The sequence below is a fragment of the Watersipora subatra genome, chromosome 10, assembly GCF_963576615.1.
Source record: "Watersipora subatra chromosome 10, tzWatSuba1.1, whole genome shotgun sequence".
Lineage (NCBI taxonomy): Eukaryota > Metazoa > Bryozoa > Gymnolaemata > Cheilostomatida > Watersiporidae > Watersipora > Watersipora subatra.
The window spans coordinates 32,831,908-32,855,895 of NC_088717.1; the positions used below are offsets into that span (position 1 = coordinate 32,831,908).

Genomic DNA, 23,988 nt, shown 5'->3' on the forward strand with positions numbered 1-23,988 from the left:
AAAATGGAAATTAATTGCCACCTATACGTACTGGTTTGCTTTGGAATACTTGGAAAGCTGTAACTTCTGATGCTCGGTTTGCCTAGAGTCTCCTATTAAGTGCTTTATTTCCGGGTGGCTCTCCATCATTGCCTAAATACCAGTGATGGACATGAAACTGTTTGTTAGATCATCTCTTCATATAGTAGGCTACACACATTCGCTTTAAAATATTCTACCTTCAAGCTAATTTCCTCTGTTTAATAAATTGCTTTAAAGAGAAAGATTGCTTTGTTTGCTGCCAAATGTTTGAAATAACTTGGAGGTAGGACATTAGTTTTTACTCTAGTTTTAAACTTCAGCTGATTCACTACGCAAAATCTTTCCTATAATAAGAAATGTATGTGTCTTTCTGTCTTTCCAGAGCCAAAGTTGAAAATGAGAAAAAAATATTGCATCATTCAGGATTGAAACCAGCGACTTTCAGCATGGGAACATTACTACACCTGACCTTCACCTGACCTTCTCTCACTGCACACTAGACTGCTAGGGTACTGCTGTAGTTGGTATAAAAACACAAGTTTGTTGATAAAATAGCATGTATGTATGTGTGTATATGATATGATGTATATAATTTGGTTGATAGCATTTAGTTGCCATACAACCAATCTACAGTACTGATCAACCTGTAGTACTCATCAACCTACAGCACTCATCAACCTGCAGTACTCATCAATCTACAGCACTCATCAACCTGCGGTACTCTGCAGACCTGTTAAAGGCATCACTTATTTATCATAAAACAGATTAGATTTGTTGTCTGTTTGGCACTTTGCTCGAATATATAATCGCTGCCGAAATGTCTATATTAAATAATATAAATAGATAATAACAAAGAGTCGAGCGATATACAGCCACGACCTGTCTGATTAAAAGATATAGTCAAACCTTTTGATAAAGTATTATTAAAAGGTCAAGGCAATATTTGCCTCAAAATCCACATCCTAAAGCTTGTTGCCCTAAGATCTCAAATAGCGCACAAACCTTAAATAAAATTAGGCTCCACGCTTGCTCCAACTGGTTTCCATGATGTTTAGCCATTTCCCTGAGTTGAATGTTTCTCACAATATTTTGAGGAAGAATAGGCTGCTTTGGGTTGAGAGCAGGGAGATTTTTAGTAGCAGCTCTCTTTGCAAACTTGTATGGTTTATTAAGATCATAAGGCTCCCAGGCTAAGCAGGGCGTTTCTAGATGCAGCGGGTCAGATTGTTTTTCTGTAAGACATAAACCCGAATTATATGTACGTTAGGTATGACTTAATGGACTCATCATGTAAGTAGTCTGGCCTTGAGTGTATTTTACACACACTTTGAATTTTAAGGAGCTCAGCCTAGCAACTAACTATATCTGAAAGGAAGAGTACACATGAAAGTCCAACTAACTATACCTGATAGAAAGAGTACAGATGACAGTCCAACTAACTATACCTGATAGGAAAAAGTACACATGAGAGCCCAACTAACTATACCTGATAGGAAAAGTACACATGAGAGCCCAACTAACAATACCTGATAGGAAGAGTACACATGAGAGCCCAACTAACTATACCTGATAGGAAGAGTACACATGAGAGTCCAACTAACTATACCTGATAGGAAGAGTACACATGAGAGCCCAACTAACTATACCTGATAGGAAGAGTACACATGAGAGCCCAACTAACTATACCTGATAGGAAGAGTACACATGAGAGCCCAACTAACAATACCTGATAGGAAGAGTACACATGAGAGCCCAACTAACTATACCTGATAGGAAGAGTACACATGAGAGTCCAACTAACTATACCTGATAGGAAGAGTACACATGAGAGCCCAACTAACTATACCTGATAGGAAGAGTACACATGAGAGCCCAACTAACTATACCTGATAGGAAGAGTACACATGAGAGCCCAACTAACAATACCTGATAGGAAGAGTACACATGAGAGCCCAACTAACTATACCTGATAGGAAGAGTACACATGAGAGTCCAACTAACTATACCTGATAGGAAGAGTACACATGAGAGCCCAACTAACTATACCTGATAGGAAGAGTACACATGAGAGCCCAACTAACTATACCTGATAGGAAGAGTACACATGAGAGCCCAACTAACTATACCTGATAGGAAGAGTACACATGAGAGCTGTAGAAAGTAGCTGTTACAATTATATGTCACAGTTAGAAGTAATGATTTACTTGCTGAGGAATTCAACAGCCATAGAAACCAAACTGTTAATAGACGTGTAGATGTGTTAACCAATCACAAATAAGACTCGATAATTGAATCCTTAAACTTTTCATTTCCCTTTCAAAAGAGCTATTTAATGAGTTACACTACACACAGATGATGAGGCATGCGGTCACTGTGAAGCAATCTTGGTTTGAAATCACTCAATTGAGTGCCCTAGATAAATAATTATCAATTATTGTACATACAGTAAATGTACCGTCTAATTTGCCATCTACATCAGAAATATCTATCATACGCAATCTTAAATATAAGCACTTCCTTGAGAAAAACAGAAAAAACTATTACTGTATTCGTGGTGTCTAATTTCTTTTTTTAATGACTAAAGATCTCCATAATTTCTATAAAAACATTAGTTTATGATACTAATGGGTACCTCCAAAGTAGCTCTACTCTTAAGTTTAACAATCAATCTACCACTTGCAGAGATGAGACAAATTTGCCAGGTTTTGTTCTGACAGATCGAATCTTTTGGAGTTATCATGTCAACACTCTTTGTAGTAAGGTTATCAAGCTACAGACACTGCTCCAATTTTGCAGGTCAGACATGAACTCAAGATCTACCATTGCATTTGATTATCAGTTTATCTCTTGCGATGTTATTTATGGTATACACATTTATTATAAACTAGCTTCAAGATATGTCCCAAACGATTTATTTTTGTAGCAAAAAAGAGCATTTCGACTAATTGCAAATCATCATCATATTTCAGCATATTTTATTCTAATGTATTATTTATTCAAATCTGTTCATTTTCTCACCTTACTTATGCTAAATATTTATTTTATGTCTGTTAAAGGTTTTAAGATCTTTCATGGTTTGTGTCCTCGTTTTTTTACAGAACATTGACAGGTTTTCAACTCATTTCAACTTATGTGATAGGAACATAAGTGCATACAACATCTGAGAAATATTTTGAAAATGTTATTGTTTGCTGCTTTAATAATCTTCCACTTAATATTCGTTCTCTTAGCAGAAAAAAGTACTTTAAACCCATTTTGTTCAACTATCGGTTTGATATTAGTCGCCAGGAGTTGCTCTTTTTTCTTTTTCTGTTTTATTATTGGTGTGTGGCATATTTTTAAATGCATTTCTATTTAAAATGAAATTACTGCCAACAAAGTACTCTATATAAATACAGTTAAATGAAACTCTATATAAAGTGAAACAATACATATATAATATTTTAAAGTACTATAATTACCTGTTATTGGAGCTTTCTTGTTTTCCTTCTCTCCTTTAGAAGGCATCTGTTTATTAACATATACTTGTCAGACATAAAAAAATTGTTACATCAGCATTATTATATACGTTAAACTGCTAAATTCTGTATTTGAGCTTTTGACATGATTGTGTGTAACTACAGTTTTTTCCAAGATCTATTGCAGCCAATTTGTTATCAAGCTGTCTGAATCTATATAAGCGGGTTATCTTTCACTATTTCATTGTAAACTTACCTCCGCTAACTTACCTCCACTAACTTACCTTCGCTAACCTACCTTCGCTAACTTACCTCCACTAACTTATCTCCGCTAACTTTGCTCCGCTAACTTACCTCCGCTAACTAATACATGCAAGTATCTGTGGAAATATGACAGTATTTTTACAATGAAGCAATGCATTATATTGATTTGTTAGTTTTTTCAAAAATTGCACGAAATATCAAAGCTGACAAAAACAAAAATATTTATCATTAACATTTTTAGTCTCATTACATGTATAATCTATAGCTATCGTAGGTATAAAATATAAATTGTTGTTATGACATGTATAGCTATTAATTATAATTAAAATATTATAGTATTAAATACCCTCAGGTCTGGCTACTCCGAACAAATTTTTAAACTTCCTCAACTTACTTGTTTAAACAGAATATGTTTTTTTTTTCAATTTAAACATTAAAATGTTACAAAACTTTCTTATTAGAAAATAGTTCTGTTACATATTTAATCTTTAAAATAATGTCAGACTTTTTCTGTATTGAAAATTATTTTTGTGATGTTAAATATTAGTGCAAAATAGCTTCATATAAGATTATTACATAAATAAATATTATAAATAAATATTATATATGTTTATACATATAAATAGTAGTTGAACCATTTTAGAATTGAAAGCGCTGAGGGTTAAACTTTTGTAGCAATTAGAATAAAAACAAAAACATAAAGTCACGACTCTTGTAGGACTTTTTGAGTCAGCAGAGCAGACTGGCTGATGCACTGGTGATGTTAATTTAGAAAAGATACATGATCATTAGGTACATGACCATTAGGTACATGACCATTAGGTACATGACCATTAGGTACATGGCCATTAGGTACATGACCATTAGGTACATGACCATTAGGTACATGACCATTAGGTACATGACCATTAGGTACATGACCATTAGGTACATGACCATACAACCAAAACTTTCTCTAGTAAACACAAAAGCAGGGAAGCTTCTTAACATATTTTAAATTCATCATAAAAGTATGTATGAAATGTATATGAAATATATATGAAGCATATATGAAGTATATATAAAGTACGTATGAAGTATATATGAAGTACGTATGAAGTATGTATGAAGTATGTATGAAATACGTATGAAGTACGTATGAAGTACGTATGAAGTACTTATGAAGTACGTATGAGGTATGTATAAAGGATGTATTAAGTATATATGAAGGGCGTATGAAGTATATTATACTTCATAGTATATTATACTTCATACATACTTCATACTTCATATATTATATGAAGTATATACGAGTTATATATGAAGTATATATGAAGTGTATATGAGGTATATATAAAGTGTATATGAATTGTATGTGAAGTATATGTGAAGTATATGTGAAGTATATGTGAAGTATATGTGAAGTATATGTGAAGTATATAAGAAGTATATACATCTAATGATTTTAAATATTCTTTTAGCATTTTTAAGCCTATTAACAAATAAAGTATTATACATTTTACTAAAAGCAAGTTTTAAAAAAAAAGTAAATACACATCTATTGTAGGCTGTGTATTTACTCAATATTATCCTTTAAAGTGGCTGACTACACATGCTTACAGAGTACAATGTGATTCATACACAAGCATTTAGCACCGGTTTAAAATCTTATTGTTTCTATTTTAGAAGTCAAGTTAAAAGCATTTGATTATCAATAAACAAATTTGACTCAGTTATTATCTACACTAAGTTATTAAATGTTGCAATAGCAGTCTCAATGTCCTTTGTCAGAGCCTTACAAAGGAGAAGGCAACGGAACTTATCATAGCAAAGCTTTCGAACAGAAATCCTTGTGGAAAGTAACCACAATGCCAACAGACAACAGCATTGAAGGAGAGAAAGAGGTAGAAAATGGCATGGTTATTAGAGATCTACCAATTAAAATAATTTTGTGAGTTGATAACTTCAAAATAACAAAAAGTTATCTGTCTACAATAACCGTATTTTTTAAATACAAAACAGCTACTGCTTTTATACTTTCTTGCTCTGAGTATCACTTCATTAACTCAGATCTATCAAAAAAGACATAAAACCCATCTCTGAACATAGATTATAGGTAGTGTCTACATATAAACCTATCGAGCACTACCAGCAACACTCTATAACCAGTGGAGTTCAGAGCCTACCACCCAGGTCCGTATTCCCTGGGGCGGCTGGCCGGCCCAACATTTTAGGAATTTTTGGCGGCTAAGTATAGTCAAACACGGAAAACTCGCCCTCGGTTAAAATGTAAAAATTTATCACGAACACTTGGTTAACTCAAATGGATTTGTTTGGTCCGTTCCCATGCAATGATAAACTGCTTTAGATAACTCAACCTCAACATCCTTAACTCGAACAGTTATTTGCCCAGCGGCTACGGGAACGGTTTTTATCGCTGTAGAATATCACTTTATTCCAAGCCATATAGATAAACGTTAACTTTTAATAGTTCTTGGGTGTCCTTATTATCATGATCGGCAAAATATTTTTGTTAACGAATTTTATAAAGGTTTGCAAAACGTCAAGTTTTACCAACCATCCGTTTGGCAATGGCCCAACGAAAGCGTAAAAACCTTCGGATGGACTTAAAATAAAATCGGCAAAATTGATTTTGGTTGAAGCGCTCAAAAGAAAAAAGATGTTTTTTTTCTGAGCGTTTCAACTGCGGTCAAGTTTAGCCTATTTTAATCTGAAAACGTCCTGGCAGTCACATAACCTAAAACAAACAAATCTCAAGTAATAGAAAAAATGCTTATACTTTCCGATAAAATCTTTTAAAACTTTACGTGAGATGCCCGGTTGAGGCCCTACATGAAAAAAACCTGTTGAGGGAGCTGATATCGCCCCTCCAAATCCCCAGATGCTTATAACTAGTCACCTAACATTAGCCGCCCTAATTTGCAACCAGGGAATACAGGCCTGCTACCACCTGTACCAAACATACATACCTTAACAAAGTTGGCCATATCAACCATATAATCACTCCTACTGGTTAAAAGTGGTGACTGGTTTGTTCTCTGTCTGTGTAAGTTCCTGCAGAAAGTGTCCGGTGAACTGTTGGAGTCGTCATCCCCTGACAGTATTCTTTCCGCATGGCAACTCACCAATTTCGCATTTTTACTCACAATACTTAAAGATTTGCGATTATTCCTGTGAACCTGTGAAATTCACTCCTTTGATATACCATAACTAACATTAAATCATACGAAAATAAGTTTTATTGACTAAATAAAATTTTCAGGTGAAAGGCTGATGTTAATCCGAGACAACTCACTTCGACACACCAGTTTTTGTGTCCAAAACTGCAATGAGATGTGTTTACTAGTTATGTCGAGTGTTACTGGATTAGCTAGAGTAGATCTTAGACTGGTTATACATGTAGGTTACATTACACCAGTAGAATACCCAGCTTTGCTCGGGTAATAAAAAGGTCTTTTGGGTAGAAACTTATTTTTGATCAATGTACACAACGTGTACAGTTTCAACTTTTAAATGAAGGTTTGTTGTTTATTTCTGTATGTCTGGTCAGTGCATTATTCAAATGTTTGAAAGCGCGAGGCATACATAGCTAAAACAGACCATTAAAAACATGTCCTATTTCTTATGCTGCACATTCGTTCAAGATTTAAAACAACTTGTAAACCCTGGCAGGTAATGGCAGGTAATGGCAGGTATGGCAGGTAATGGCAGGTAATGGCAGGTATGGCAGGTATGGCAGGTAATGGCAGGTATGGCAGGTAATGCAGTTGCTATCGGCTAAGTTTCTCTTCCCAATGATTTTGAGTAACTTAAGCTAGTCTAAATCTTTACTATAATAAAAGCGGTGTCCCTCCGCCTGAAGCCAGCGTTAGAGAAAAGATTGCATCTCACAGAATTTGAACCCATACATTCGGTGATTGCAGGGATGTGAAACATAGCGCAGATATTTCTGTCATAAACTGACTTATCAGATGTTATGGTGACCCTGACTAGAGTCTTACTTAGACAATGTTGATCAATCGTTCCAGCTCTAATAAAAATGATTTGCTATAAAGTTATCAGAAAGCAGCTGTTTTTATTACCTGAGAGATATTGCGTGTTACATCTTTCTGAGCGACTAAAGCAGTGAGGTGCAGCCCAGGCATGATCGCTCTGCCTTCTTGCTGCTAGAGAGAAATCTTTCACTTACTTTCATTGTTGTGAGTTATGTCAGCGCTGCCGTAACTCTAACAATATAGTCTGGGTGAGTCAGCATTCGATAGACATAACTGTGTAACTGAAACAGATTATTGATGTATTTATAACTACGTATATGAATAGCTTTTTATTGGCATTAGTTACCATCAACAAAATGATGTTTCTCGTTATATGTCAAAAGAAAAAAACAAATAACAAGGAGGAAAAACAGAAATCAGGAATTATTGACTGAGTTGAATAAAAGTGTTTAAAAGTTGGTAATCTAACATTATTGTGAAGGAGTCGGGATAGTTTGTTTGTTTGTTTTATTTCATCAAAAAGTATGAAAACAGAAAAAAAAAAGAAAAAGAAATAAATTGTGAATTGAAGGTGAATTAAAGGTTGCAGTAACAGAAAGTTCACAAACTGAAACATATGATGGTGGATGTAGTATGTTGGTGTCACGGAATGGAAAACAATGTTTGTCATACATGTATGTGTGGAGTGATAAATACCTATATTTTGGGCAAAGTTTACGTTAGATTTTGAATTGGAATTGCTTGCATGAATTGCATGGCGCATAAATTGAAAAATCTTGCTACGCCTTTTGCTTTAAGCGGAATACATGTAAATTTAAAAAGAACAGCTAGAAACAAGATAAACATGCTGTGACACACAAAAACACAGGCAATTGGGAAAATATTATACTTGACTGAAGGTTGATGAGCTGCTCTTAAATAAAAATGATTGTAAGTAATGTGTGGCTTTGGCAGCTTACTGCCAACAACCGGCTGCCAACAACCGGCTGCCAACAACTGGCTGCCAACAACTGGCTGCCAACAACTGGCCGCCACTTCTGCAACAGGCTGGCTATAAAATTTACACCGAGTACAGACTGCTGTGTTTTGTTTTATTTCATCAAAAGATATAAAAACAGAAAATAAACAAAAGAAAATAATGATGAGGCCCAAACTGCGCAGTAGAATTGCTAGTCAAGGCGCTAAGCCACAAGTTAACAGCGAGCAGCCAGAAACTATCTAGTCATCACTCAACAGGTACAACTTGAGAGCACGTTGGGGCGTTCCATTGTGCTGACTGATGATAAGACATTCTGCGATGACCCGAAACTGATTTAGAGGGAGGTAGCTTTAGATTTAAGAAAGAGCAGCGAGTGCGATATTGATGAAATCAATGTGATTTAAGGCTGTAGAATAATTGATGAGACAGGATGAGAGTTCGAAATTTAAAGGCTTTATTCACAGTCAAAATTGAAGATTTTTGACAAAGTGGGTGGGTGTGTTCCAATTTAGGTTTTTTATGTAAAATCCTGAGAACTCATTTTTGTAGAGATTGGAGCTTGTTTAAAGGTTGACTTGCAACAAAATTCACATTACAGTTATTTGGTATCAAAAGATTCACCATGTCTTACTCTGTTGCGTTGTAGGTAGAAAATATATGGGAATGTGATTACAAGCTCTTAAAAGCCCAGAAACGAACAGTTAATCGCAGCCACACAAAACCGCTGTAGTTTGGATTCGCTTTCCAAAACGGCTCAAATGGGACGTAGTTGTTACAGGATGGTTTCTGTTTACACTTTCATGCAACCTCATTCGTCGAAATATTTTCACAAATATACTTCACGCATCCAATAAAACCATGTCTATTGTTCTTACGCACCTGTTTTATCGTCATTGTAATGCTGTCACTTTTAGCACTGATATCTTATAATTTACCGGAAAAAATCGTTAAACTTTTTAACCTTAGCTCGAAGAAGTACATATAATTGTCTGATAATCATGACGAGCCTGATGGTTACCTGTGATAATCGAAAAAGGCTGCAAAAATTATTTGCGAAGTACTGGGTCATGTGATCAGGTTACGACTTGACGATTGAATAATGCTGAAACAAAACTGTAAAGTAGCGAGCATCTATATTTAATACGGGGACTTTGGTAAAACCCGAAGTGTTTGTCATAAACTAGTGCTACGATATGTTTTATAGTGAGCTTTTTATTGGCCTTCAATACACGTGAGAACATCACGTGACAAAACAATAGCCAAACTGTAATGACTACGTCAGATAAATAAAGAGATTCCAATCTACGGCGGCTTTTCGTTTTTGCGCTTTTAAAGGCTTGTAATCACATTTCCACATATTTGGCACCTACAACACAACAGAGTAAGACATGGTGAATCTTTTGATACTAAATAACCGTAATGTGAATTTTGTTGCAACTCAACCTTTAAAGGTTGGGTTGCAACAAGATTCACATTACGGTTATGTGGTAGTTAGTATTTACCTGGGGGCGTTACCCCAAGCCTCAATACAATAACTGAATCTAGAATGAATAACTGCGTTGTATAAATTAGAACCAGAATTTTGTGAGGTAAATAACTTGAGCATTTATATAGGAGTCCTAACAAAGGTCTAACACTATTAGAAATTTGGTCTATGTGATCCTTCCATGATAAATTTGTATCAATTTGTGTTAAAGCACTCCCGCCAGATGTGATGTAATCAATCTTTTTATGATAAAGAAATGATCATCCAAACACACCAGATCCGCAAGCCTTGTGGCCACTTGATGAAATAGGAAGATGGCTCTGACTATAAAAATACAATATATACACCTAAATCTATATGTTGTATTTTATATATTTCTTCTTAATCTCATATACGCCTGAATCTCATTCTATATATCTAAATCTGATTGTTTGTCACTTGTCTGTTGGCTTTTCTGTTGTTGGTGCATTCAATTGTAGTAATAAAGTTTTAGCAACGAAAAACACACACTGGATTTGAACTCAGCGCCTCCAAGTCTACAAACGGACTGACTACAACAACAAGTCACTGGTTAAACAAGACTGCGTGTTCAACTGGTCATAGTGCGAAAATAGTAGCAAACGTTTAAGTATGCATTCATGACATCGGTTATAATACCCATGCTTAAAGCGCCTGGAAAAATACTATTGGTTATTAAATTGAGCCTTTCATCATTACGCATAACATAGTTGTTATTAAGTTGGCTTCACACACGGGTCTTATTATTTAGCTTAAGTTGCTAGCTTACCATGCAAGTTACTCTAACTCATTAGGTAATTATTCTATTACCAATGCAATGAGGAACATTCACCTAGTATAATAATCTACTATATAATTGGCAAAAAATCTGTGTGTATATCTGTGTATAGGGGTATCTATTATATTTTCTTTATTTTCAACAAATACAGCATTTTTTCTTTTCCTTTGGAGCATAGACCTTGCATAAATGACAAAAATTGAAAAGAATCGACTAACATTGACATTGAAAGTGTGCACTCCCTTAGTGTAAAATTACCTTAACCATGACCCTGACCTTAACCATGACCCTGACATTAACCATGACCCTGACCTTAACCATGACCCCCTAAATTAAGTGTAAGTTATAAAAAGGAGGAAAGTTGTTGATAGAAACCAATAACACTACAGTTACTGCAGGCCTACGGTTATTAAATTAAAAAGTTAAGTCCAGTTTTGTCCTTTTTGCAGGGCTAAAAGGGTGAGTTTGGAAAGATCTTAGAAAAGATTGGGCAATTTACCTGTATTTTAGTATTTGTATAACATAAAATTGATATAACGTAACCGGTCACTGAATGGATTATTTACATTGTAGGGACGCCTACTGTACTGTGTATTTGCCAACCAAGAGGTCAGCAAGAGTTCTGTCAATCTTACTTCATGAAAGAACATCTAATCTAGCATTCCCAGTGTACGCCTCGCAATCGACTTATCGTAACTACCACGGAATCATCCAAATATTATTTGGGCATGCTTATTCAGTGTGAGTCAGCAAATAGTGGAGCAGCAATCCATCGGAGATCGAAGTATCTTCGGTTAGCTTACGGATAGCAGAGGCTGTGCGCGTGTTTTCAACGGCTGAATACGTCTCCCATGTCGAGGGAACCTAAATGACTGGAGACATTCCCAGTTGCGGAGAGCAATATTATAAGATTGAATGTCTGTTCTGTCACCACCAGAAGTCTTTGTTCGGAATTGAACCCCAAACTGTTACATATGAATATTAGTTGAGGAGTTCTAGAGCACTGGGCCAGCATTTTCTTTGCTCTCTAAGAAATAAAAAGAGAGATCCAATAGCCTAGACTGTATTATAATTACTGTACTGGGAATCTAAAATAGAGGTCTGAAGTTAGGTTATAAACACAGCTACACTGATACTCTGTAGAGGAGCTGCTCATTTTTAAACACTTGCGCTCTTTATAGCTCAGATAGATTTAGCCCAGCATATAAACTGTTTCCATACGGTGACGGCGTCACGACATGCCTCCATATGACGCTGCAATGCCATCATGGAAACAGCTGTCACTTGCATTCTGTCGTGATTCAAGGGTGGCTGTTTGGAAGCGAAATACTCATGAGATGCACCATATTTGTGTCACGGAAACGGCATTGTGACCAACAAAGTCATACTTGTGTGTGGATACGTGTCATGCTTTTCTGTTACTTCTTGTAAAGACATTTGCCTGGACATACATGTAAGGCATAGCACAACTATTGCTCTCCTATGCCCTATGGCAACATGATCTGCTTGTCAGCCGAGTGTAGCGCTTTGCATCGCCCACCCAGGTGTCACCACTCCATCACTCTATGGAAACTAAGTATTAGTAATATTTACTATAATCAGAGCCGCTTCTGTCTGAAAGGTGGATGCTAAGAAAAAGATTGCATCACACGAGTTTAATAGCCCAGAAATGGTGCTATCAGCGCAACTCGACTGCCTTGCCACATTAGGGAATAACTGTGCAGATAGTTATTACACCAGATGATCACTTACGGCGCACTGACTGTTAGGGTACTAGTACGAATCTCTCACACAAGTTTTTATGAGCTGTTTGAAATCTGCATGTATGGAATCATCCTTCTATGCTGCCCTGAATTATCCTAAAGCGCCAGCATATGATGGACAGTAAGAATTAAAAGCGCTACATAAGGCTTTGTATGACTTGACTTCACTACTGTGTCACTGCAGCATAAGGATAGCATCAAATATTAGTTACTTGGCTACCAGCTAATTTACAAACATTAAATAGCTGGCCACATAAAGCTAGTAGATGTTATTAGGATGTACAGATACTTTTTCTAATCATTTGAGACTTTGTTTGCTGTTTTAGGTGATCTGACTACATGGATGTCTCAAGATTAAAATCAACAAAACTTGATCGAATTGAATCTATAAAATTAAGAGCAATGGCTGTATTTTTGATTATCTGAAAGTACCAAAACAACTGAGTGTAGAAAAAAGATGTAACAGAAAATAAAACAAACATTGGTCAGTGAAAAATCTATAATAAGAATGATGCCAGATTCTGTACCAAAGGACTCTATATCAAGGAATTCTAAAACCGCTTGTAAAAATTAAAAGATCCAAAATGAGCTTGCTAACTGATTATAGCCAATAAATTACAAAATCATTCATAAATATGTGTGAGTGAAGAATAGATATGTAATAGTAACAAAGTATAACTCTCGTTGCGAGCAACTGGAGTATTGAGCTAAAAATATCACGACCAATAAAATCGAACCGTAAGTAATAAATATTAAAAATAACAATGCGGAACAAAGAATGATGAAGAATGGCCTACACTCTCTTGGTATACTTGTCAGGTTTCGATATGAAATCCGATTATTGTTTTTCAGGCTACAATAAGTACCGTCAACATTGAGAGCAACACAGCTGGAAAAATGTATTTTTTAATATACAACATACATACATTCTTGACATACAGGCGTTGTATCAGTAGATACGGCCTACGACAGATACCTGGATCACTGCCTTGTATCAGTAGATACAGCCTATGTCAGATACCTGGATCACAGCCTCGTATCAGTAGATACGACCTATGACAGATACCTGGATCACAGCCTTGTGTCAGTAGATACGGGTCATGACAGATACCTGGATCACAGCCTCGTATCAGTAGATACGGCCTATGACAGTGTGGTGTTCTCACTGTAATGTTCTTTATTCCAGTACTGAGTTTACAATGAATTGGTAAGAAACATCCCAAGTATAGTCAAACATGGATAACTCGAACTTCAAGGGACCGAGCAAAAGTGTTCGAATTATCAGAGCATTCAAGTTATCAGAGCACTGTCACAAGTCCATATATTTACTTATTTATTAGTAGATACATGTACATATACAAACTATAATATAAATCAAAAGCACAAATGGCTTGTTTCAAATTAAATGCTTCCAATGTAAAGTTTAAAACGTTTTCATGAAAAAGTATAGAGATTTTTCTATCACTTGAGATTGGTTTGTTGTTTGAGGTGATGTTATTGCCAGGACGTTTTTCAGATTGACATTGGCAAAACTTGATCGTTGTTGAAATGCTCAAAAGAAAAGACATTTTTTCCTTTTGGGGTTTTACCCACGATCAATTTTGCCGTTTTTTCTTGAAGTTTATGCAGATTACCTTACTTTACCTGGGATTCGTTAAGAGCAACACTCCGAGGCAGTTCAATTAAAAGTTTTACGGTACATTCTATATCACTCACGCTTTTTTAATAGATACTTATTGAATGTACACACGTATTCTGTGTTTAGGTCAAACGATGGATAGTTTTTTGTAGCTCAGACAACGTATACGTTTAATTACAACATTTTTTAAGACGTTTTAAACATTCAACATTCTGACGTTGATTCAACACGGAATCAACGTCGGAAAACTATTCATCACGGGCTAGCCGAGTCACGCACTCAAGGATTTTCGCCACGCACATACAAAACAAAAACAACATGCGATTTTTGTTTTGTATGTGCGTGGCAAAAATTCTTGCGCGCGTGACCCGGCTAGCCCGTGCTATTCATCATATCGCAGTATAAATCAAATTTCACCAAACTTTTAGAAAAGTCGTTGACAAAAATATTTTGCCGCTGGTGGTAATAACGACGCTTATGAATTACGAAAAGATGAAGTTTACCTCTATGGCTTTGAATAAAGTGATTTTCTAAAGCGAAAACAACCGTTTCGGTAGCTGTTGGGCAAAAAAACAGTTCGAATTAACAGTGTTGAGTTCGAGTTATCTATAGCAATTTATCATTACGTGGGAACGGACCAAAGGAAATGTTCGAATTAACCATGTGTTCGAGCTATCCGTGGACGAGTTATCCATGTTCGACTGTATATGTATAGATAGCTGTTAGCAAAAGAATTATCCTGGAATTATACATTAAACAAATGAAAGTAATCTGTAATTATTTCATAAATAACCAGCTATGTATAATGACATAGTCAATATCATTTGCCATGTAATGCACTGGCTATCCATTGTAATGTCCCAACAGACAGATACCTGGATCATAGCCTTGTATCAATAGATACGGCCTCATGACAGATACCTGGATCACAGCTTTGTATCAGTAGATACGGCCTATGACAGTTACCTGGATCACTGAACTAACATCTAGTATACTATGTAGCAATATTATACAGTACTACAGCAAACTGGTTGCCTCAACTGTGGAATGGTGCTATACAATTTGAACCATGAGATAGTCCTGCAGGAAGCTACCTGACATCATGCTGCAGGATATCACAAACTATGATATAAAGTTCTACAGGAAATTATCTGTAGAGAGTAGAAGGCTACTGAAATAGTGGAAGAAAATAAACAAAGTTACTACACATTCAAAATTTCGATCTTCGAAAATGGATTGCATCTTCGACACGTAAAAATGAAGAAAACTGAGAACAACTAGTGCCTTTTCGATTCCAGGTCTTATGAAGGAACCATCCCTCCACCCTTCCACCCCTCCCTCTGTCCGCCCCTCCCTCCACCCCTCCACCCCTCCACCCCTGAATGGAAACAGTAATCTTCAGAGTCAGAGTGTAACAGGCAATATCTGGTTTGTATTAAAGATTGCAACGTATAAATTCTATTGTGACTATTCATAATACACTGCCATAATATAACTTATTTTAATAAAAAATTAATTTTAAATGCAAACCCTGAACAAAATCCGTATTTTAATTTTGAAAAGAAAATTACTCGAAAAATGAATCATTGATGACTTATATGGGAAGAACAACCAAGTAAAGCAGAGAGAAGAGAGTGTAAAATGTGCTCAAGAGTTCACTAGATCATAAACCTGGGTTATTATCATTCCATCAGGACAATAGACTAGTATAGATGTAGATAATTATAATAGACTAGTATAGATAACAGTAATAGACTAGTATAGACTATAGTAATAGACTAGTATAGACTATAGTAATAGACTAGTGTAGACTATAGTAATAGACTAGTATAGATTATAGAAATAGACTAGTATAGACTATAGTAATAGACTAGCAAAGATTATAGTAATAGACTAGTATGAATTATAGTAACAGACTAGTATAGATTATAGTAATATACTAGTATAGATTATAATAATAGACTAATATAGATTATAGTAATATACTAGTATAGATTATAATAATAGACTAATATAGATTATAGTAATATACTAGTATAGATTATAGTAATAGACTGGTATAGATTATAGTAATATACTAGTATAGATTATAGTAATAGACTAGTATAGATTATAGTAATAGACTAGTATAGATTATAATAATAGACTAATATAGATTATAGTAATATACTAGTATAGATTATAATAATAGACTAATATAGATTATAGTAATAGACTGGTATAGATTATAGTAATAGACTAGTATAGACTATAGTAATAGACTAGTATAAACTATAGTAATAGACTAGTATAGATTATAGTAATAGACTAGTGTAGATTATAATAATAGCCTAGTGTACACAAGTGTACACAGTGATTGGCTATCTTCCACCTCCAACTGCATAGCAGTTTGCAAAGAAATTACTACTAACAAATGACAGATTCTATGATAGAAAGACATTTTTCAAGCATGAAAACACAGTCCCGGTGCCGCAGCAGAGACCTTTTTGGTGAGCAAATTATTAGTAGACTAGATTGATTACCAGCACGATTCCTAGACCGGCGCTCCTCCTCCTCCTTCTCTTTCTGATAGTGTTTAATATAATCCACTATTTGGTTTGCAACTTCTCCTTTGCCTTCCTGATCAGCTGCAAGTAGTAAGGATGTTTAATGTTAAATAACACATACAAATAAAAAAAGCGTTTCCTCGCCCTGGTTTACCCAAGCAGGTGGTAATGTCTACTCAAGATCGGGTCTCCTACCAGAGACCAGGGAGTTTGATAACTTGCATCTTTTTTACAACTTGCTTGTGTTGACTGTTGCTGGTGTATATATATACGTGTATATATATATACTAGCTGTATTAGCCAGGCAACGCCGGGTAGTAAAAAAGTAATTAGGCAGAAAATTGATTTGTATTTAACATATACCAACATTTGCCCCTCTAACTTTCAAACTACATATTATGAGAGTGTTTTGTGTAGCAGAAATAAATTAAGAGAGAAGAAAAACCAAAAGTGTTCTGTTGAAATAAATTAGGAGTAAAAATAAAAATGTGAAGGTGTTTAAATGTAAAATCATGAGCAAGTAATGGCTAAATATAGTCTGTTTTGCTACAATTACAATAAAAAATTATTTGGTATACAATTACAATATTTCAGTTCGTTTCAGTGTTAGCTTGCAAAAATATGGTGGGCTATAGACTCACATAAAGTGGTATAGAAACCCATAGTAATTATCTAATGCAATCACCTAATGGTAGCAATCATCATAATTAAAAATAGTAACAAAATAATATGTTAACTTTAGTAACTATAGTTACCTAAAACAACTTTAGCGCATTTTGTGGTTATGATCTGCAAGATAATATAACATTACAATGTACTATGTGGAAAGTTGTAACTTTCGAGACAGACGCGTAACGTAAACCCTGAATCTAACTTAAATGAATTTAGTTTAGTAAACACATACTTGAAGGTAGTCTTAGTATGTATTTTAGTAAACTTCAAACTTTCAACTAAAATTTTACCATTTATCCGTTTGCGAATCCGTTTTTACCATAACAGATACTGCTGAACTTGCCATGGCGAGCAGCGTATATCTTTTAATAACGTATATAATCAGCACACAAATCGCAAAACTTAAATTTCGAAAGAAATTATTGTCGATATTGTGTGGCAGAAAAATTTCGGCCTAACGAAAAAGCATGTGTTTCCGTGAAATGAGCGAAAAATATTTTATAACTGGGGCAACGTAACGCGTGGGCGCAGTGCTCAAATATTATGTCATTTAGTCATTTAATACCAATTGATGAATAGGCCTTGTATAGCTCAGTGGTAGAGCTCATGGATTAAAACGTTGGATGGAATCTCCATGAGTTCCAATCTATTAAATGGCCAAGTTTTGATTCCAAGATTTTATTAGCTTTAGCTGGACATACACACAAACTTTGAGAAATATATACTTATGTGTACATACATATAGTAGATGAATGCCCGGTGTTGCCTGGGTAATAAAAAGTTTTTGGACAGAAAATTTATTCTTATATTAATATATACAACATTTATCATTCTATCTTTAAAATTTCATACCATGAAAAAATGTGTTTTGTTGAAATTAATTAAGAGAAAAAATAAAACAGCTGTAAAGATGTTTAAATGTAAATGTGAAATAATTAACAAGTAATGGAGAAATGATGTCGATTTTGTTACGATTGCAATGGAAAATGATCAGAAATACAATTATACGATTTTACTTTGTTTCAGTGTTGGCATCATAAGGTGGAAATATCGTTTGGAGTGGTATAGAAACCCATAGTGCATAACTGATGAAAACACTTCCCTGCAAAAATCATCAAAACTACATATTGTACATATTAAAAATTAGTAACAAAACAAATATGTTAACCTTACCAACTATAGTTAGCTACAGTAACTTTAGTGTACTTAGTGGTTATGAATTGCAAGAAAATGTAACATTACACAGTACTATGTGCGATAAGTACCGAGGAGAGTTTTTACCTTTGAAACAGATGTAAAACATAAATGTTGAATTTAACTTGAATGAATTTAGCTTAATAAAGACATACTTGAAGCCGAGTTTTAGTATGTACTTTACTCAATTAAACTTTAACTTTGTCAACGGCTAATATTTTATCACTTACCTGTTTTCATATTCATTTTCACCATAACTTATAATGAATAACAGTGAACTGAGATAGCTCGCATCATGCCGTATATCTTTTTCAGGCATTGTGGGAGGGATTTCAGCGAATAACATGTCAACATTTCTTTCTCGACATTTTTTTGCAACTAACTATTGCAAACCTTTAATTTTGAGAAAATATTTCGGTGATATCGTATGATGGAGAAAAATTCACCTTAGTATGGCGAGGATGAAAAAGCGTCTTTTTTCATAGATTGAGGTAAAAATCTAATAACAGGGGCATCATAACCCATGGGGACACTATAATAATTAAAAATTTAGCGTGTGCAATCGCAAAAATTATATACAGTATATGGTGAGTGTGACAGATGCGATAAGAGCGGCATAGCCTGGAGGTTATGCGCACTCTTTAGCAGTCCTGCGATTTGCATGTCATGAGTTCCGATCCAGTACAAAGGTGATTTTTCGTTGCAAAATCTTTATCGCTATGGCTGAATGAACAACGACAAACTTTGATATATATAGTCATACCACGAAATATGGGCAAACGGGATGGTTCTCAACGCAGCCATTGGGTGGCCAAGTATGCTACAGGGTACAGGCCACCTATACTAGAGCAGTGTAGTATGCTACAGGGTACAGGCCAACTACACTAGAGCAGTGTAGTATGCTACAGGGTACAGGCCACCTATACTAGAGCAGTGTAATATGCTACAGGGTACAGGCCGACTACACTAGAGCAGTGTTGTATGCTACAGGGTACAGGCCACCTATACTAGAGCAGTGTTGTATGCTACAGGGTACAGGGCACCTATACTAGAGCAGTGTTGTATGCTACAGGGTACAGGCCACCTATACTAGAGCAGTGTTGTATGCTACAGGGTACAGGCCAACTACACTAGAGCAGTGTTGTATGCTACAGGGTACAGGCCACCTATACTAGAGCAGTGTTGTATGCTACAGGGTACAGGCCAACTACACTAGAGCAGTGTTGTATGCTACAGGGTACAGGCCAACTACACTAGAGCAGTGTTGCATGCTACAGGGTACAGGCCACCTATACTAGAGCAGTGTTGTATGCTACAGGGTACAGGCCACCTATACTAGAGCAGTGTTGTATGCTACAGGGTACAGGCCACCCATACTAGAGCAGTGTTGTATGCTACAGGGTACAGGCCACCTATACTAGAGCAGTGTCAGCAGTGTTGCTAAGTTTGTCTCGTCGAATCAGTTTGAAGTTACAAAAAGGTCGGCTAAAAGTAAAGGTGAAAGCAAATAAAAAGGCGAAGCAAGAAAAGCAAAGGTGAAAGAAAACCAGTAAAAATCAAGTAAAAATTAAGTTTGATGTGAAGCAAAACTTAGTTTAAATGTGCGTATAGCAAAGTAAGGGGTCATTTAAGTCCAATTTAAATGTTACAATTTGTACTTTGCCCAGTTTGTGTCTCGTTGGTACGACATACAATGTGCCTCACTCAGTTTCATTTGCTATTGCAAGTCAGTAAACGAGATGTGTTTTGTTTTTATTTAATGCACAATTTGGAGTTATCAAATATCACATTTGCGTATTACATTTTTTTTCATTTATTCATTCTCGGTGTTTTCTGCATGATGACATTTATTTTTGAAATTGTGTCGACTAAATAAATCTTTCTACTTACATTCCTAAAAACAACACGGCCACCTTTTCTCACCGCCATCCTCCCACTTCCTATGGTCCTTCTTAACCCCGTTTTTACGGTGAACGCCAAACATGAACAAACAAACAAACTGTATGTGGTCTCGATTCATTATTTTTACGTTCTCCCTTCTTTGCACGTGTTTTTGCTTTTCCACATTGTTATGTAATACTATAACTTTAACACGTATTTGTTAGATTTTTACCATTATACAGATTGATAACTTATATATGTTATTGCCGAGTTTGTGGGTGCTTGGAACAGATTAGGGCATTTAGACGTTAAAATCAGCTTCTAGTTCCGACATTGTCTTTTTACAAAATGACTAACAGAACGAGTTACTTACATAAGTAGGAGTTCCACTGTACTTTCTTCAGCAAAGACAAAGAAGTTGTTAGCAAATCACAATTTAAACTTAAACCAACTAATTTGTCATTTTGGAATATCTAATAATTAGAACATATGGAGTACATGCTAACATATAATAGGGCAAGGCCAGGCATAGTCTTACGCACATAAGCAATTTTTTTTCTACCTTTTGTGATCATAACTTTCTGTCAATTATTGCGTAAACATGTTTAGACATACAGAAACATGAAAATTTTTATAATGAAATCTTTTCTCATAATAATATAGGGCATGCAAGTAGATTTTTTTGGTATTGTGTCTGAGGCGCGGGACAATAGGTCATTTTCTCTCAAACATTGTCACTCATTCTGAAATAAATTTTGCTTTTCTTTTATAATCAATACAAGAGTAGACTTTTTAGCCCAGGGTTTTTTTCTAACAAATGTAATTTTTTTATCTATAATTCAATTTTGGGCTGCTATGCTTCAGCCGAACTCGCCGAAAATATGGCAAAATATGGCAAGTTACTGTTTTATAGGCACATGGAAGTATTTGTGACGCGCAGGACATTCTTTAATAATATGACGGTGTCTGCCTTTGTTTGAGATTTCATTTTGATACCCTGCATGTGAAAGCAACGTTTGATATTCCAAGTCAAAAAAGCCAGTTTCTTTGAGAGAGATGAAAAATTGGAATTAATTTGTCATGTTTTGTAACTCAGAACAAAGAGTTTGTCAAGATTACCGACACTGATACCGATTACTGATACACACCTGGGGTGCTGCCGTCAAATCATGAGGTAATCTTTGAACCAAATGTATGTTCGTAAAGCATGGTTACAAAAATGAGATGACATGGCAAAGGTGCAAGAGATGGTATTGAGGGAAAGCATCAAACAACAGGTTCTAATGGCAGTGTACCGAAAAAGGTATGTCGTAAATTCAGCAAAGTCAGTTGCGAAAGCTGCAACAACAATAACTTCCAAATCAGCGAAACCAATAAAGATATTCTCCACCTCAAAAGATAAGATTGCGGAAACAGTGCATATCTGCAAAGAACCCTGGTCCATGGTGCCTATAAATCATGGCATTCAACTGTGCCAACACATAGCAAATAAAAAAGATAGTGATGTTGTTCTGATGGAATGGTGTTCTTCTCCCTGGCAGCTAATTCCACACACACACCGAACAGCGAACCTAATCAAGAGGTAATCACAAAAGATATTTCACCAACACTAACACAGTCTTCACCACAAATGCTAGTTGCATTGGCCTATGACTCTGAAGTCAACATTGGAGAAATTCTCACAGCGGAAGCCAATGAAAGTAGTCACACTATAAAGTACATGCACCGTGCACACAAGCAGTTCATGCGGCCAAACCCCAACGACAAAAGAACCACGCATAAGAACTATTCTCTTAAAACATCTCCAGTTATTGCACCAGCAGTAACTATCAGGTCACTGAAAGCTTTTACTCGAAAATGAGGAAATTATAACGGCGGAATGTAATGGCGTTAAGAAAAAATGGTTTACTCTATAAGTCTGACAATCTTTGAATCGTATGTGTTTTATGTTTCATGTTTAAATAAAATAAGTATAATATATACTAGTTTTAAATTATTAGTTGGTTTACCACATGTATATCAATGTTATATAAGATATTTACATCTAGTGAGATTAGAAAGTCTATAGTAAAACTAACAGATATAAACATGTAGTGATATTACAAGGTCTATAGTAAAACTAACAGATATAAACATGTAGTGATATTAGAAGGTCTATAGTAAAACTAACAGAGATAAACATGTAGTGATATTAGAAGGTCTATAGTAAAGCTAACAGATATAAACATGTAGTGATATTACAAGGTCTATAGTAAAACTAACAGATATAAACATATAGTGATATTAGAAGGTCTATAGTAAAGCTAACAGATATAAACATGTAGTGATATTACAAGGTCTATAGTAAAACTAACAGATATAAACATGTAGTGATATTAGAAGGTCTATAGTAAAGCTAACAGATATAAACATGTAGTGATATTAGGTCTATAGTAAAACTAACAGATATAAACATATAGTGATATTAGAAGGTCTATAGTAAAGCTAACAGGTATAAACATGTAGTGATATTAAAAGGTCGATAGTAAAACTAATAGATATAAACATATAGTGATATTAGAAGGTCTATAGTAAAACTAACAGATATAAACATATAGTGATGTTAGAAGGTCTATAGTAAAGCTAACAGATAGAAACATGTAGTGATAATACAAGGTCTATAGTAAAACTAACAGATATAAACATGTAGTGATATTAGAAGGTCTATAGTAAAGCTAACAGATATAAACATGTAGTGATATTAGGTCTATAGTAAAACTAACAGATATAAACATATAGTGATATTAGAAGGTCTATAGTAAAGCTAACAGGTATAAACATGTAGTGATATTAAAAGGTCGATAGTAAAACTAATAGATATAAACATATAGTGATATTAGAAGGTCTATAGTAAAACTAACAGATATAAACATATAGTGATGTTAGAAGGTCTATAGTAAAGCTAACAGATATAAACATGTAGTGATATTAAAAGGTCGATAGTAAAACTAACAGATATAAACATATAGTGATATTAGAAGGTCTGTAGTAAAACTAACAGATATAAACATATAGTGATATTAGAAGGTCTATAGTAAAACTAACAGATATAAACATATAGTGATATTACAAGGTCTATATTAAAGCTAACAGATATAAACATGTAGTGATATTAGAAGGTCTGTAGTAAAACTAACAGATATAAACATATAGTGATATTAGAAGGTCTGTAGTAAAACTAACAGATATAAACATATAGTGATATTAGAAGGTCTATAGTAAAACTAACAGATATAAACATATAGTGATATTACA

The 23,988-nt window shown here is 34.9% G+C and overlaps 1 protein-coding gene across 1 annotated transcript in view; it reads right to left on the minus strand.

The window, feature by feature from the left end:
- Positions 1 to 13,172: 13,172 nt before the first annotated feature.
- LOC137406184 (stimulator of interferon genes protein-like) overlaps positions 13,173 to 23,988 on the minus strand; it is a 46,863-nt gene continuing 36,047 nt past the window's right edge. The window contains exons 8-9 of the mRNA XM_068092717.1: positions 16,924 to 17,028; positions 13,173 to 13,615 (exon numbers count right to left, since the gene is read on the minus strand). Coding sequence (XP_067948818.1) covers positions 13,611 to 13,615; positions 16,924 to 17,028 — 110 coding nt within the window. The 3' untranslated portion in view covers positions 13,173 to 13,610. The remainder of the gene's footprint in view (positions 13,616 to 16,923; positions 17,029 to 23,988) is intronic.